This window comes from Nylanderia fulva, unplaced genomic scaffold (assembly GCF_048542155.1).
Source record: "Nylanderia fulva isolate GAGA-0341 unplaced genomic scaffold, ASM4854215v1 Scaffold3, whole genome shotgun sequence".
In the NCBI taxonomy this organism is placed as follows: Eukaryota; Metazoa; Arthropoda; class Insecta; order Hymenoptera; family Formicidae; genus Nylanderia; species Nylanderia fulva.
The window spans coordinates 1,536,960-1,555,503 of record NW_028190368.1 but is presented as its reverse complement, the minus strand read 5'-3'; the positions used below and the strand labels follow the sequence as shown (position 1 = coordinate 1,555,503).

The following is an 18,544-nucleotide window of genomic DNA, read 5'->3' as shown; positions in this document are numbered from 1 at the left end:
GACTAATGTGTTCGGATAACGTTTGCGTTTCCTGCGACGGAATTAATCTGCGCCGAGATAACACAGCCCCGAAGGGAGAGGAGTTATCGAGGGTCCTCGCCGTTGATTATCGTAATAGATGCGACGTGACGTGATATCGAAAAGACGATATCGCTAAGGCAAGTGACGCGTATAAAGCTTCCGGTTTAATTTAGCGCCGTGAAAAAAAAGTCGATGAATCGAATTTTTTTTCAACTAAAAGTAACCCTAAACGCCGTCTTGTTTTATCGGTAAAACATCATTTTTCTTTCTATTAGTTTGACTAGAATAATAAATTTTTTTTATTTAATTTATATTAAAAATAATAAAATTTTATTATTTTTTATATTAAAAATAATAAAAATTCAATTAAAAAATAATATAATTATAAAATAAATGAATAATAACATAATTATATAAAAAACAGGACGGCATTTAAAATCCCCTTAGAAAGGAAAAAAGATCGCGTACGTCATCATTAACTGCGAAATTAGATACCACTGATAATTAGTCTTGTAATAATACTCGACGAAGACCGATGGGGAGGTTCTTGTTCCGGAACAACTGTTACGGTAATCTTCTTCGTTTCGGTCCGTACAATATCCGCGTGAAGAATTACGGGGGACCATCTAGTTTATCCGACGAATATAGCAATCTGGGATTTGCTCACCGCTGACGCAGAGAACTCTCGACCCGCGAATGACCGCGAGCGCAGGATTTTCAGGAGAGTGAGAAATTCTGAATTTCATTCCGCGGCCTCGGATCAGCAAGAACATTTCAAAAATTTTACCTCCACCCTGGATGAGAAATCTCGAGTTTTATATCCCGGCGCGATGCACGAATAATAGAGAATTTTTCGAAATGGCGCGAACTTTCAGAGTAAAACGCGGATTTCGAACGTGCACTCTCTCATTCGGAAAACACTGTCCTTTGTCCACCAAATCTTGCGATTTTTTTATTCTTTTTCTACGATCGAAACTCGAGAGAGAGAGAGAAAATGTCGATCCCCATTCAGCGTCGTTCTTAAAATAAATGTGGCGCATATTCGATAAAATGCTTCGGTGTCGTGTATATTGAAAAAAAAATGGTGTTTCAAAGTAAGGGGATTATAAAATCCTTCTTAATAAATATTCTTAAATGCAAATTCAAGTATAAAAAAAGTTAACAAGATCCAGATACAGATATTAAATGCAACAAAATTATTTTCATTACATTTCTCTACACTAATTTTGACAAAATAATATTTGTCTGCTTTTTATATTCACCCTTTTTATTCTTAAATTTGTATTTCTATATCAAAGCCTTTTTGATTTATTTGGAATATTTTTCAGTGTTCCTGGAACATTTTCTAATACTAAAAATATATTCTTTGTTAATAAACGTCGATATGTTTCTTTTATGCGGATCTTTCATTCAGCATTATATGGTCATTGTTATAGCAAAGTATATATTCATCTATACAATATTGCAATTTAGAGTGCAGTACTTGTCACTGATTTTAGTTTATTGGAAGAATGGATGAGGTTAATAAGTGACTCGAAAAAAAGACTTGAGCGACTTATTGTTAAAAATATTCGCGAGTAACAAGTAACATAATTTAATCGTTCAGAATCCAGATCTCGTGTTTCCTGTTCGATATATCCTATATAATATGTTTATCCTTTTTTAAACTAAAATACAGAATATATAAAAAAATTCGAATTTGCTAATATAAAAATCCCATTTCGTCTACATTTTTATAAACTCAGAAGGAATACATGGTACGACCAATTTTTAGAGGGTTCCTCCATCTGAGGATGAGAGAGAATGATTTGATAGAACGGAGCATTGTACAAACAAGTGGAAAATTAAATCTCAAATGACAATACAATTTTTTCAATGATACACTGTTTGTTTTGATCACGGAGGATTGTGATAGCCGGATATCAAAGTAGATCCCATCGAGGGGGAGAGAATGGGGTGCACGGGGTAGTGAACGAGTAGGTTATGAACCCTGGAGCTGACCGGGCATACGTCAATATTGTGCAACCGTGATACCAATAATAACCTGACCAATAATCGATTACCAAGTTGTTGTTGTTGTCGATGCGATGCAGTCGACGAATCGGCGAAACGCACAATGGAATTCTGACAGTTGCGGACGCAAAACACTCGTCAAAGAATATCGACGACTTCAGCTGTTGGATGAAGAAGCTAAATTTTACGCGAAGAAAGTTTCCCTCTTAGAATTTACTCCGAAAATTTTTTATAAGTTTCTCTGATTAATATTTACCAAAAAAAGCAATATATTAATATAATAATAAGATATAGTATTTAGTTTATTACTATGTACATAGTAAAATTTTATATCTTTTTGTGGTAGATATTACATTTATTTGTAAATAAAATAAAAACGCGACAACTAGACTCTGGAAGTTAACAACGATTCGATGTCGTTTAAATTTTTCAAGCTATCCCCGAGAAGCTCTATTTATCTGTTTGCAATAATAGCAATTGTCATTGAGATAAATATTATTTCACATGTCGTTTTAAATTATAACGTTTAAATTGCAAGCATATTGGATGATAAATCAATCGCAATTATTATTGCGTAACATATCGTAACATTGACTGACCATGTAACAAAACGGAATATAATAGAATACAAGTAAACTTGCGCATGCATTAATCATCAGATCAGTATTGTAAAGAATGGAATTTATTACTTCTTCGACACGCGATTACTATGATTGAAGAATAACGAAGATATAGCGACCACAAAGTAAATTGATCACATAATGTTTCATAAAGCTACACGGAGAGAATTTTCCCTTAAAATTTTTCTCCAATTTTTTCTCACAAAATATTAACATCCATCCTACCATAAAAGATGTTCAATTAATTTTATTCTGTACATATTAATATTTGTTTATCGTCCGAGAAATTCCGATAAAATTCTTTCAAAATCATATATTATCCCACGATTACCATGTGATTTTCAGGGTGAAAATTCTAAGAGGAAAAATTCTCTCTGCGTATATCGAATCTAATCCTCGCTGAATAAGTTTACGGAGATGAATGTCGAGATCTCTCGCACTATAAAACAAACTACGGAAGTGCAAGGTGCATTTTGCACATTTGTATCGCGCTCACGTGCAGACGCACTCCGAGACGTCATCGAGATTCGGGCAGAGAAAGTGACGGATATTTCTCGGGCCGACCAGACCCTCCTGGCGACGAGCGCAATCCGTCAACCAGAGTCCGACCGCGGTTACACGTTGGATCGATATCGGCGGACCGATTCCAGGTACCCGGAAGATCGCTTCCAGACGACCCGCCTCAGCTCGCATTCTCTTCAGGAACTCTCTCAGCGGCGTCTGCTCGTCTTCTGCTTCGCCGAGTCGCTGACACCGGCACTCGATCGCTTCCGCTTGCTCTGCGATCCTTTCCTCGTCCAAGTCTAACACATCCTCGCACGTCAAAAATTTCTCGCGAGCAGCCTCGTAATGTTCGCTGTCATCCGTGATCGGGGAAACGACGGAGCTCTCGTTGACATTCTCGATCGTCGACTAAATCAACGTTCAGCCGTTCGTTACTCGCGATTAGAAATTTATATGTGATGTAAAAGCAACATTTATCTTTAATCATTTAATGAGCAAAGATAGCTCAACTAAATCAATATTTGTTAATTAATCAATTAGGGTGTCTACGAATTCTATAAAAACATCCCTGATCTTCTTCCAAGTATTTTCGTTTAAATTCGCGATTAGAAATTTATATATAAATATTTATTAATTCATAAATTAGGGTGTCTACTCGAATCTTGTAAAAAAATCTCTAATCTCTTCTCCTAAGTCTTCCAATCTTCGTTTAAAATTTGAGATAAAATAAAATTGTAGGTGCTTTTGAAATTAAGTCTTTTTATTCTATGCGTTTTCTAATCTTTTATTCATACGATTACTAAAAAAGTGATTGATTGCTTATCTGGCTAATCAGCAGGTTATCGATCGCTTGCAATATATACCTAAATAAAATTAACAAAGACAATTTTTGAAAAAATCTCCCGAGTCTCAATAAAATTCCATGAGAATTCCTGAATTTTTTATAATGAAAAAATCCCTGACAACTCCCAGAATTTTTCCAGAGAGTAGACACCCTGTAAATGCTAATTAATAAATATTAAACAACTTTACGTTTTTTTAATATATTATATATACATGGAGAACATTTTCTTTTAGAATGTGTGGGCAATATGGTATTGGAAGAATTTTATAAAAGTTTCTTTGATTAATACTTATCACAACAAAAAATATTAATATGTACATAGTAGAACTAATCAAACATATTTTATATCTTATTGTGGTAGATATTAATATTGTTATTGTGGTAAATATTAATCAGAGAAATTTTTATAAAATTCTTCCAATATTATATTGTCTCACGATGTTTTTCAGGATAAATTCCAAGAGAAAATTCTCTGTGTATATATAATATAATTAACACATATATATATATATATATATATATATATATATAATATATACATAAAAATAAATTTTAAATAAAAAAATTGTATATATTTTATAATATATATTCTATCGGAATGTTAGGCGCAGATTTTCGAACAAAATGTAAGGTCCGTCGAAATCAAAGTCTAATCTTGGAGAATCGGTGTGATGAAAAAAAGGTGTTTTCGAATGGGGGATCACTGTTGCGGAATTTTACGACGCAATCGCGAGGATCGCAAAATTTCAAGTGACCGATCGTTCTCCCAGCTATTCTATTCGCGTGTCTATATATATATATATATATATGTATACCTCGGCCCTCCTAGCTCCTCGAGAGGAATTGTGACGATGAATCGATTCGATCTCAATTTCGGTTTTATCGTCGGCGGCAGACTGTCTCGCCGACCCTGTGTCGGAGCGCTTCGGGTCATCTCCGTGATCCTTCAAGATCTCGAGGCTTTCCGAAGCTCGCTTTTCACGAGGCGTTCTCCCGCAAACATCCTCATCGGTGCCGCCGCTCGTCCTCGTCGTCTCCACCTCCTGACACGTGTTTGATTGAATACGAGCTCCAATAAAATCGAGAGAAACGACGTGTCTCTCCTCGAGACGTTAGAGATTATCTATTCGGATTTGGAGCGTAATCTCTCTCGTTAACTACGAGGGATTCATTCACAGAAAAAAACAGTATCCTTGAAAGAATGCAAATATGCCCTGATTCAAGTAGATTTTATCTTATATTTTAATTTTGGATGAAGAATAATTTATCCTTAAAACAAAGTGCAAAATATTCTTGGTTGAAGCTGAAATTTACTTATAAATATTGCAAGGACAAGTGACAAGTGAGCATCAGATATAAGTGGTACTTTCAAATATATATAATAATTTTTAGTTCAAATGTGACTAAGTTTGTTTTTACCATACGCGATTTTTAAAACCAGAATATATTTTAAGGATAAAATATATTTTACACAAACTTATTTATTATTAAAGCAAATGAACATTTGTGATTACAAAGAGCATTCTATGTATAAATTAATCAAATAACGTTCAAGAATAAAAATATACTTGAATCAAGGATTCCTTTTTTTCTGTGTTGAAATATCAGAAAAGTCTCCTTCTCGCTTGATATTTAATTCAAACGCCACGCCAATACGCTTAATTCGGAAATTTTTAAGCCACTCTCGCGCGCCCAGTTAAATGAAGTTTCGTTAATATACATATTTGCTGTAATCCAAGTGAACCGGTTAATTTTCGCTTGCGCTACGAAAACCGAGTAGTCCGAAGCGCAAATGCGTATATAAAATATGCAAGGCGCTGCTTGTAACGAGAAGTAGTTAGCAGTAGATGTAACATGGATGCAATATGACGAAAGCAGCTTATTCCGCGCATGTGCGAAGCTTATTGGCGAATTTTGCTCCAAAAATTTATCGAATTTTATTCCCATATACGCGCGCATTTATTTCCAAGCTCGTAATTTTCCAATTGCAACTTCGGTGTGCAACGGTTCCAACGTTTTCATTCATCTTTCATGTTGATAGAACGCTATCAAACATCGAGCGTTAATTTAATATTTATACGTGGAAATAGAGAATGATTTTCACACGCTATATTAACTTTAATTAATTATTTAAACGTTATTAAATTTTATATATGTATACATAATAATTAATAAAGAATGATATTAAAATTGTATCGTAGTAATTAAAACGTCGCAACTTTCCTTTTTAAACGTAGAAACGCGTTATGCAATTATTAAATCTTTATAAAATATGCAAATGTATATGCATATATATATATATAATATATATACATAAACCGTCAGTCGCGGCATTGTTCTCTGTAGAAAGGCAGCTATATAACTTTATTACAATTATAGCCTCAAAATTACAATGCACCTCTGCTCGGTTAAAGCATACTCTGCACCTGCTTACGTATAAAACGGTACCACTATGTGTGTCTAAGTCATACATAAATGTCAAATTTGCTGAGAGAACCACACGCTGTTATATCATAAGTCAAAGTCCCTATTTATCTCCATATATCTCAATATATTCTAATTGCTCCCGTAGTTTCGTATACACGATTTTGTATGCATGTTAAACGACAATAATCATCTCGTAATTATAGTTTGACAAAACATCGCTCGTTGTCGACATTTTCAGCGAATAAAAATTGAATCCCCGGTTTTCACGGAAAACTCGCTCATTTTCCGGATTGAGAGACACATTTTCTCGGGATCAATTTTTATACCACGCTATGATTACGATCGCAAATCTTCCGATAGGCAGGGTTTATATATCGGAAATGGGTTATTCCACAAATCTCATCTTTATTTTTTTTATTATTTTTTTTTTAGTAATTTTTCACCAATGTACGAGAGATACCCGGATACATGTTTTTGATACATTGCACTGCGACAAATTCTTTATACAGCAGCTGCTGGGCATCAAACATTCTTTACATTTTGACAAGTTTTCGAATACAAAGGCTCTTTGTATTTTGTATTTCGAGCGGAGAAAACTGTCAATACATTTTTAATACTTAAACTTGAATATCCGGGTATCCATTCATTGACAAAGGATTGAAGGGATCCTAAACGCCACGTTTTATCGATAAAACATCGTTTTTGCGTATCTTTTTTTATTGGTTGAATAGAATAAAAAATTTTTAATTAAAAAATTAAAAAATTTTTTAACATAAAATCGATGGGTTCGCGCTTCGTTTCTACCTACACTTTAATCGTGAAAAAACATTTATTATTCTATTCAACCGATAAAAAAAAAGTTGCGCCAAAAATGATATTTTATCGCTAAAACAGAGCGTTTAGGATCCCCTAATGATGAAAAATCACTAGTGCTACGCGAGAATAAAAGACTCGACCGATATTTTATTCTTAACCCTTAGGAAGGCAGAAGCATTCCGATACGCGAGCGATACCTTTTCTACCTCTGTGAACTCGCAGCTGCAAATTGTAGTCGTCGTCGTCGTCGTCGTGGAATCGATCGTCGTCTCGAACGACGGCTCCGAGACGGACGTTTCCTCGCTCGAGGAGGAATCGACCTCGCGACGTTGAACGGGTTCGCCGCCGCAATCGAGATTCGCCAGATATCCGTAGAGATCCAAGAAAATCCTCAGGGGTATCATGGCCGAGCCGCCTTCCGGCTCTTGCGTCAGTAACTCGCAAACGTATATCATCGTCTCGAGCAGATTCTGAAGCGGACGTAAATTACAAGCCGCGAGGATTAACGGCCTTTATCTCTCTGCTTAATTATATAAGATATACGAGAATGTAGAAAGAAGATACTCGTACGTTAATCTTCCCTCTTAGCTGATTGTGAAAGTCTCGGGGGAGCTACACTCGAGTTTCTAAAGTTGGAACGGTGTTTTGTTAACGAATGTACAGAGCAAATAAAAAAAAAATTCAGGTGAATAGTTTTGCCTCGAATGGGTTTGTCATCCGTTTTGTTTCCATTGAAATTTCGCATTCGTTATTTCTCGTTATAAGAACAACAAAAATAAAAAGGATACGTATCGATCATGTGTACGTACAACCCCGCCTGATGACTCCGATTTGTTTTATTCAATACCGCTAATGGCTCTTCCGTCATTAGTGCCCGCGTTAAAAATCCAACTGAAATCGACAGCTGTCCATTCATTACGCAGGTTCGAATTTATCCAGCTAAATTACGGCCCTCTTCTCATGTTTAGCTCGTTCAAATCGCGTACCAATGTAAATAATAGTCGCAACGACATATACGAGTCAAATAATACTCTTTGTTTTTTCCCTGTTTCCAATTTCCGTTGTAATCGCAACATCATGTCCCGACGTCATGTCAACTCTCCTTTCAACTCTGCTCCAAAGAGTCAGCTTTTACTCGATTCGTAAGAAACAAAAATAGAAACGTCCCTTCCATCCAATTATTAAAAAAAAAACTTGAAGAACTAGAACTCCACAGGCGATAAAGAAAGAGGGATCTCATCATCATCATCTCGCTTACTTGTCGCGATAAAACTTACATTTCCCAAAAATCCACAGGCGACCGCGAGGAACCGATAAAAATCACAACGTCCCTTATCCTGATCCGGCAATAAACCAGCCACGGTGAGAAGCTGATAGAGGCTCGTTTCGGGTAAATCCAACCCACGCCAGTCCTCCACGAGGGCTGCCAGGGAGACCTTGTCCACGCGACCGAATCTATTGAGCAGGGTCTTCAGGTAGCCGGGCGTGATGCCCGTGGGGTGGACAAAGGGCGGATACTTCAGCCTGTCCTGTAGGACAATATCGACGAGGGCCCCCGTTCGGGGATTGTTCGCGGTCAGTTACCGGTTGCTAGATAACCTTGCGATGGCCGTGTCCGGTCCATCGATAATGCCTCCTCCCTCGAGTGCGGAGATATGTGTATACGCATGCATGTACGTGTATACAGGGTGTCCCGTATCCGGCAAATCATGAGTTAGCTTCCGGAAAATGTCGAGAAGAAGGTCAGCACTTTTTGCCATCATGTATCTTTGGATCTAAGCCTTAAAGGAATGCTGATTATGTCTGTTTTAGCGATAAATATTACTTATTATTTAACGCTTATTGGCTATACAGAATGAAAAACCCTTTAGTAGAATTAAAGCATTCGTAATAACAAATCTAAGCTGATTTTTATATACATATATAGTAGCCCAGGTTTGTTATTATGAATACTTAAATTCTAGTAAAAGATTTTTCATTCTGAGCAGCTAATAAATATAATTAAATGAAAATAATATTGATCGATAAAACAGACACAGCATCCCCTTAAATTAAAATTCTATTAAACTCTATTCTAAATTAATTAAAAAATATAATTTTGTTAATATTTTATCTCTACAAGACTCATGTTGGTTTGCAGCCTTAAAGGAATGCTGATTATGTCTATTTTAGCGATAAATATTACTTATTATTTAACGCTTATTGGCTATACAGAATGAAAAACCCTTTAGTAGAATTAAAGCATTCGTAATAACAAATCTAAGCTGATTTTTATATACATATATAGTAGCCCAGGTTTGTTATTATGAATACTTAAATTCTAGTAAAAGATTTTTCATTCTGAGCAGCTAATAAATATAATTAAATGAAAATAATATTGATCGATAAAACAGACACAGCATCCCCTTAAATTAAAATTCTATTAAACTCCATTCTAAATTAACTAAAAAATATAATTTTGTTAATATTTTATCTCTACAAGACTCATGTTGGTTTGCAGCCTTAAAGGAATGCTGATTATGTCTGTTTTAGCGATAAATATTACTTATTATTTAACGCTTATTGGCTATACAGAATGAAAAACCCTTTAGTAGAATTAAAGCATTCGTAATAACAAATCTAAGCTGATTTTTATATACATATATAGTAGCCCAGGTTTGTTATTATGAATACTTAAATTCTAGTAAAAGATTTTTCATTCTGAGCAGCCAATAAATATAATTAAATGAAAATAATATTGATCGATAAAACAGACACAGCATCCCCTTAAATTAAAATTCTATTAAAGTAAACTCCATTCTAAATTAACTAAAAAATATAATTTTGTTAATATTTTATCTCTACAAGACTCATGTTGGTTTGCGAAAAATCCTTTATTTTCAATCGCTTATAACTCAAAAATGATTGATGCCTCGACATTTTCGCTGAGGAAAAATCGTCTCGAAATGACGTCAGGAATCAATGATTCTCTGGGTACGGGACACCTTGTACATACACTTACACACACACACATGTAACGCGTATGGAGACTGGAGAGAGCTGTTACAAACCGGTTTCGCCGCAAACTATAGAAATGCCGCTTGTCACGCAGCGCATTTTCGTCGAACGTCGCGCTCTCCCACGGGGTGGGGGGTGAAAATGGGGGAGGGGGTGTGTGAATTACGCTGATGTTTGTCTTGCTTTTCTCTCTCTCTCTATTCTGGATGCGACGTAGCCAGAAATATAAGCAGGTATCGCGTGTCAGCTCTGTGGCAACGCGATATATCACAGATAAGCGAGGAATTTCAGTCATCAGTGATAACAACCATAACCGCGGGGTGAGAAAGGGGGAGGGGGTGCGTGCTTTGCAGTGAATAACAGTTACAAATTAGATTATATGCTCGCTGTAAATTAATCGGTAAAACGTATGAATGTGTCGCGACAGAGAGTGAAAGAGATACGTATAGTAACGTATGTTGAATGTTTCACGAGGAAATGCGTCGCTTCATCTTCAGTCATGTGTAATTTGACGGAATTGAAACCAATTTCGTGTCTGTCAACATTTAAAGCCGCGGCGTAATTAAGGAATTATTTAATATCTAATCACATCGGAAAAGCTTTGGAAACCGAAATATGCTTTGAAGTACAAAGAACGGAATGATAAGCGTCATCCGTTGGAACTAAAGTTAATAATCTCTTTTAAAGAGACATTTTTCACTTAATAAAACGCGTATTATACGCGTAAGATTCTAAAAGATTCTTATATAATTCGTAAAAAAATTTATAAACTCTGCTTTCACGAAGGAAATTTAATATATCGAGAGTAAATTTCGCATGAAATATAACGATAATATCAATATAACGCGGCTATGAAGATCTTGATTGGCCATTGAATTAATATCGTTAACCGATGCAACAATTATATTCATTAAATCGTGTTGTACGAAGAGGTTGCAAATTTGTCGGTAACGCATGAATAATGAGAAATGGATATTAATAAAGGGAATAATAATATTACATATTAATATAATTATGAGAGAGAGAGAGAGAAAGAGAGAGAGAAAATTGTTTGCGCGTAAAATATGTTGTATATCGAGTGTTTAAAGTTTATTAATTTGCGCGGCTCTAACATAGAATTTACTTTTTTCCCGAGTTTTATTTAATTCGCATTAAACGCGTGTCTATATATATATATATATATATATATATATATATATTTATATACATATATATCCGCAGACGCAACAGATTCCAACTTTTAATTAATCGATTAATCGGATAAGAGAGAAAAAGATTGCAAGCTCCGCCGGTTTGTAACTTCTCTTTAATGTTGTTACTTCTTGCAACCAGAATTACGCAAACTTATAATTACAGACATCCGTTCCGTGGAACGCGGATGGAAGAACTCCGGAGATGAAGCTCTGCCTTATACTTTTATACTCCACGACTAATATAATAATAATAACGAATATTCGCAGAAGCGAAGTAATGTAGATCGATCGGCGCGCGTGGAATTTTGATTAATTTTTGCGCAAGCATAATATATTTTTAGAAATATAATTTCCAATATGCTTACCTCGCGAGTTTACGTTTATGAAGCAATTGGAAAAGAGGAAGGAAATAAAAGAAAAGTTGACAAACAATAATACAATAATACAGAATACAATACGAATTTATATATATATATATATATTATATCCTTCATTTTATATTAAATATTTACTCAAACTATTCCATGAGTGCTCCCTTGATATATAAAATCAATTAATTAAATTTTCTCAATATATGAAGATGTCTCGAAATTCCAGTACTTGAGCTAAATTTTGAAGAATTTAAAATCCTTTTTGATATTGATTTTTCAACTTTTCCTTATAATATAGAGTACAATACGAATTTTTTATATCCATTATATCCTCTATTTTATATTAAATATTTACTCAAACTATTCCACGTGTGCTCCTTTGATATATAAAATCAATTAATTAAATTTTCTCAATATAAGATGTCTCGAAATTCCAGCACTTGAGCTAAATTTTGAAGAATTTAAAATCCTTTTTGATATTGATTTTTCAACTTTTCCTTATAATATAGAGTACAATACGAATTTTTTATATCCATTATATCCTCTATTTTATATTAAATATTTACTCAAACTATTCCACGTGTGCTCCTTTGATATATAAAATCAATTAATTAAATTTTCTCAATATATGAAGATGTCTCGAAATTCCAGCACTTGAGCTAAATTTTGAAGAATTTAAAATCCTTTTTGATATTGATTTTTCAACTTTCCCTTATAATATAGAGTACAATACGAATTTTTTATATCCATTATATCCTCTATTTTATATTAAATATTTACTCAAACTATTCCACGTGTGCTCCCTTGATATATAAAATCAATTAATTAAATTTTCTCAATATATGAAGATGTCTCGAAATTCCAGCACTTGAGCTAAATGTTGAAGAATTTAAAATCATTTTGATATTGATTTTTCAACCTTTCCTTATAATATAGAGTACAATACGAATTTTTTATATCCATTATATCCTCCATTTTATATTAAATATTTACTCAAACTATTCCATGTGTGCTCCCTTGATATATAAAATCAATTAATTAAATTTTCTCAATATATGAAGATGTCTCGAAATTCCAGCACGTGAGCTAAATTTTGAAGAATTTAAAATCCTTTTTGATATTGATTTTTCAACTTTTCCTTATAACACGCGATTGCGCACATTGCACGATGAATAATAGATTCGTGAAGAGGAATGGGAAAGAAAAGAGAGAGAGTTAGAGAGAAAAAGGAATCACGAAGAAGCTCTTCTCTCAGCGCGAGCGAAGCGGAAGCGATGTATTTGCACAAAAATGAACTCGCCTTCGCCGGAGGCACCTCGCCGTTCGCCAAAGCGCGGAAATACGCGGCGGTCCATCGCAGAAGATCGTACGGCTGCGTGCGAATCGCCGCCTTCGCGTACACCTTCAGAATCTGCGGGAATGTCGGCGGTATGTTTATCTGCTCGGCGCAGTAAATCCGCTCCGTCTGCGGAAGATCTGACATTTCGAAGAGGAATCGACGAGAGTAAAGGCAGACAAGCGGAAGCAAACAAGAGACGATCGAGCGATTCGATTGATTCGCCGAGCGATTCGTCCTTTCGCTCTCATATATAGATATATTTCGGAAAATATCCCGCAAATGTCAGAATTTTAATATTAAAAAAAAACGGCAATGTTTAAAAAATTTTTTTACAGCTCAAAAATATCTTTTTTTTTTTCTATTTTATACATATTTATAAAAAATATTTCAAGCATATTTAAATGTATACTTGGAAAAAAATAAATATTTTAAGCTGTAAAAATTATGAATACTTATATATAAAATTTATACATATTTTATAAATATACTATATTCTATTAATAAAAGATATTGAAAAGTATATATAATAATTTTTGGAGGAATTTATTTTAGCAACTATTCCGTTCGATAAATCTTAAAAAAATTCAACGAAATAAAGAATTCTTTAAACACGAATAAACGTATCTCCTCGAGGGAGTTGACGAATAATCTAATGAGCCATCTTTTTATATATAAATTTTGTCATAATCCCTATAGTTTCGCGAAAAGTCCCGCCAAAGTCCTCCGCAGGGAATTTAACACTTCGGCTGTAAACTCAAACTGCAATAACCGCGAACGATGAAACATTGAAAATGTACTTCATTTTACGAGAGGTGTACACATCGGCCTTTTAAAAATTTAAACAGTCGACTGGTTATTTGACTCTCACATGTCGCTTTTAATCTGTTCATTCAATTTCAGTCAATTTGCCAAAATTATACAGAGACACGATATATAAAGATCTCTTTCTTTCTTCTCTTATTTTGATATGACAGTGCAATATCTTCAATTAAACTCATTCCGAGATATTGTGAATTTGTAGTCAGAATCGATGGTATCTCGGTTACAGAAGATAACTTTAGAAATTGAAGAATTTTATTATTTTTAGACAGCATTCATTTTTTAATATTAAAAAATCATTAAACGGGACATACATAAATGTTTCTATTTGCAAAACTGTTATTTGCTAATTGATATAATATTTAGAACGTTTTCAGTTTGGCACAATCGTTATCTCTAATATAAAGCATATCTTATTAATATAAATAACACAGTTTTGCAGATAGAAAAATTTACCGTCGTATATATGTCACATTCATAAATTTTAATGTTGAGAAATAAGTGTCATCTAAAAATAATAAAACTCAATATCCAAAGTTATCTCCTATAACCGAGATATTATTTGTAGCTATATAACATTCGTATAATATGCTCGATAAAATTTGATTAATAAGATATTTTCATATAAAAAAAAAACATTAATTAAAAAAAAATAGTGAGATACCTGTCTCCGAGAATTAAATAAAAATTTTTAAACATTTCAAAACTTCACTGAAATTATTTCTTGAAATGTTTCGATATTACAGAGTATAAGATTAATGATCGGTAAGAGAATCTAGATATTCAAAAATAAAATTAAAAAATCAGTAGAGATTCCAAAACTGCTCAGATCGGATTTCGACACGCTGGAAAAATTCGAACAATCGAAATTCCGCAACAGCAAAAACATTCCAGGGTTAATCTCGGTACAATTTTATAATGCTCTCCAGCGCAGAAATACACGTTTTACATCCCCGGTACGGGGCGGCGGTCTCAATGACCGTACATCGGTCAATATTTTTCCAAACGCGCGATGAAAACACGGTGAATTGCCTGGAACAATAAGACCAATACGCCGACACTCTCAATGGAATACAAATGGTATTGGGCAAACAACAGAGATCGACAGCCCTCTCTGGAAATCGAGCGCGCCCGGGCGCGAGCCAGTGTCCTTCCTTCTCTCGACCGAATCAATGATCGATCCGACCCCATTCCTCCCTCGCATTATTGCGCGATTCTCATTCTATTATCCATGCCTCGACACATATGCGCGTCCCTCGCTTTTGTCGCGAGATGCATAAATGAAACCCTTCTATTCAGCTCGAGCGTCTCGCGCTCCATCGACGTTTTTGCCTGCTTGAAACCTGCTTGAAAAAATGCCCTCTCTTTTTCTTCCCTTTCTCCAATAAGACAGAATAATCTCCATCTTTCAATTAAGGATTACGAGTACAGTTGAATAGTTAAACGTGAAGAATTTAAATATTGAAAGATTTTATATTTTATTAATTATACACGAAGATAATTTTCTCTTTGAATTTATCTTGGAAATCATGGTAATCGGGGGACAATATTATAGTGGTATTGGAAGAATTTTGTATATAAGAGTTTCTCTGATTATTATTTACCACAATCAAAAATAATTAAAATTAACCGAACACGTTTTATATCTTATTGTGGTATAGATATTAATATTTTTCATTATGGTAAATATTAATCAGAGAAATTCTCTGTGTAGTATATATATATATATATATATATATATATATATATATATGTTATATATAATGAATAAAGCAAAAGTTTTTTGTATATAATTTATATAATTTTTATATATTATTATTAATTTTTATTATAATCTTTATTAATATAATATATAAAAGAATAAATAATAATAAAAATGATATACCTATATTTATAATTAAAATAAATTGCCTTATTTATTTTTACCCATTAGAAAAATATCGCGATTAGATTTCTTCAAGAACAAAACGCTGCCATTCCAGAGAGAGAGACATAATTAAGAAGATAAATCTTACAATAAATTTACTTCAATTATCCTGTACCCGTATTTTCGTTTTCAATAAAGTAAAGAAATACGATAGCACAGATTTGGATAGGATTTTCTTCTCGTTATATAAGAAAAAAAATTAATATCGTCCTAGATGTTGATAATTATCGGCATTATTAAAAACCGATATCGACCATTGAAAAGCCATAAAATCGATAGCAGTCCACAATTAGTGTTTCGTCGAAAAATTGGAAGCCATTCTTCTCTCTCCTTCTCCTCTACTGTAGACATCCGGTACATACATTTCCGTTCGAGGTACGTCTTGGAGCGGCGCAATCGCCGGAATAGTTTACAATCGATCGATCGCGGGTCGCGAAAAAAGAAGAACGCAAGCAACCGCGTTATTCGCGGTCCGCGTCATCCTCTATCTCTCAGTCTCGCAAATGCGGAGACGCAACTCCGTTCCAACATGAATATATATACATATATCGGAGGTTGCGAGATGGCTCGAATATAGGGGAACGGAAGCAATTTCGCCGTCCTTCGGGAATGGCCTTGGCATGATCGCCGCCGGGACATCAATCGTCCATTGAACGGAGCTCATCCCTGAATGGGATGAAGTGGTATGGGACTGATTGCGAACACGGAGATAGAGTGATAAGCGTCGCGATAAAGTACGGTAAAGTCGATAGCCAGGGATGCCTCGGTGATCGACGCGAAGAGACTCAGGTGGAAATTGTGTAAGGCTTCCATGAGGCCCCTGTTCATTTTTCCCAACTTTGTGGGGTCCTAATGTGGAAGCCCAATAAGAACCCTTTCAAATCTGATCACGCGTTTCCATCGAGGACCCTTAAGGATTAAGTAATCAGGGCCTTGATAGTTGTCTAATGAAATCCTTTAAATCACCATAAGATGGCCTTATAATTTCCAGGAATGTACCCTTTGTGCTATTAGACATTTTCACATTATTGCCAGATTAGATTCCAGTAGGGCCACATCAGTTTTGAATAAACTAATTTAATGTACGGCTTAATCAAGAAAACCAGTAAGGGTACTGCTGATTGGGCCTGATCAAGGTAATGGTTATTAATATATATATATATATATATACAACTAACAATTCGGAGATAGAATGATAAAAGCGTCGCGATAAAGTACGATAAAGTCGATAGCCAGAGATGCCTCGGTGATCGACGCGAAGAGACTCAGGTGAAAATTGTGTAAGGCTTCCATGAGGCCCCTGTTCATTTTTCCCAACTTTGTGGGGTCCTAATGTAGGAAGCCCAATAAGAACCCTTTTCAAATCTGATCACGCGTTTCCATCGAGGACCCTTAAGGGTTAAGTAATCAGGGCCTTGATAGTTGTCTAATGAAATCCTTTAAATTACCATAAGATGGCCTTATAATTTCCAGGAATGTACCCTTTGTGCTATTAGACATTTTCACATTATTGCCAGATTAGGTTCCAGTAGAGCCACATCAGTTTTGAATAAACTAATTTAATGTACGGTTTAATCAAGGAAACCAGTAAGGGCACTGATTGGGCCTGATCAAGGTAATGGTTATTAATATATATATATACAACTAACAATTCGGAGATAGAATGATAAAAGCGTCGCGATAAAGTACGGTAAAGGTAAAGCCAGAGATGCCTCGATGATTGACGCGAAAGGAGATACGAAAAAAATTGAAAAAAGGGTGCGGTCACCGCGCATTAATCGAGAATTAATCGAGGGAGAGGATGGATCGTTCGCTTCCTGTCTCGCGACGAGACGGACGTTTTGGAGTCAACCCTGAAGAGGAGACTTAGCGAGCGGAACACCCGGATCGCCGGTGAACGGTGAAATCGCGCGGCCGCTAATGGCGACGACGAGAGAAATTTATGTGCGTGCGAGAGGATTCAGCGCGTCCCGGCTGAATTATTAGGACGGTTCGGACGAACGTTTTAACTGAACCGCTGCGCCGCTCCGCTAAGCGTTAAGCGGAAAATAAATGTCCCAAGCCCCCTACGTGCGTGTATCCGGATATTGAAATTTTATTCGAGAGAATCTTCTCTCTCTCTCTCTCTCTTCACCATATGTTTGTTCGCATTCGCGATTCACGTCGCGTATCCGAACGTGAAAAATACTTTCGTGTAATAGGATCTTAACTCCGCGCGAGATGGAAGAGAAAAGGAAACATGTATTTGATTTATCTCTCTTTCTTTTCGATAAAAATTATATAAGATTTTCTCAAGCTCTGTCTTTTTTGGAGAGAACAAGGGAATAAAATATATATATTATTATATGTATGTATAAGATACATATATATTGATATATATATATATATATATATATATATATATATTAAAATATATAGAATGGTTATTAAATTATTAATAAAAGAATTATTATAAAAGAAGAGAGGTTCCGAAATGGATAAATCGGCATATTTTTGTATAAATGCTTTTCCACGATTACATATAGAGAAAGCGTGAACCTACCGATTTTATGTTAAGAATACTAAAATTTTAATTAAATTTTAATTAAATAAATTAAAAAATTTATTTGCATTTATTATTCTATATTCAGACAATAAAAAAAAGGGTGCGCGA

General features: G+C 34.7%; 3 protein-coding genes across 3 annotated transcripts in view; all 3 read right to left on the bottom strand.

The window, feature by feature from the left end:
* The window catches only part of dtn (transmembrane protein 132C dtn), a 149,618-nt gene that overhangs the window by 51,233 nt on the left and 79,841 nt on the right, over positions 1-18,544 (bottom strand).
* On the bottom strand, positions 2,810-6,336 carry LOC146722548 (uncharacterized). Its single transcript, XM_085484369.1, has 3 exons — positions 6,316-6,336; positions 4,818-5,045; positions 2,810-3,566 (listed from the first exon to the last, which is right to left on the bottom strand). The coding sequence occupies exons 1-3, from the start codon at positions 6,334-6,336 to the stop codon at positions 3,147-3,149; spliced, it is 669 nt and encodes a 222-aa protein (XP_085340495.1). The 3' UTR covers positions 2,810-3,146.
* On the bottom strand, positions 5,615-8,813 carry LOC146722547 (uncharacterized). Its single transcript, XM_085484363.1, has 2 exons — positions 8,523-8,813; positions 5,615-7,715 (listed from the first exon to the last, which is right to left on the bottom strand). The coding sequence occupies exon 2, from the start codon at positions 7,698-7,700 to the stop codon at positions 7,362-7,364; it is 339 nt and encodes a 112-aa protein (XP_085340489.1). The 5' UTR covers positions 7,701-7,715; positions 8,523-8,813; the 3' UTR covers positions 5,615-7,361.

Excerpts from the sequence above, each read along its gene's own strand:
- LOC146722548 (XM_085484369.1), bottom strand. The coding sequence starts at position 6,336 with ATGCCGCGACTGACGGTTTAT. Across the intron at positions 5,046-6,315 it reads TGCCGCGACTGACGGTTTAT|GAGGTGGAGACGACGAGGAC; the intron begins GTATATATATTA and ends AACACGTGTCAG. Across the intron at positions 3,567-4,817 it reads GAGGAGCTAGGAGGGCCGAG|TCGACGATCGAGAATGTCAA; the intron begins GTATACATATAT and ends ACGTTGATTTAG.
- LOC146722547 (XM_085484363.1), bottom strand. The coding sequence starts at position 7,700 with ATGATATACGTTTGCGAGTTACTGACGCAAGAGCCGGAAGGCGGCTCG.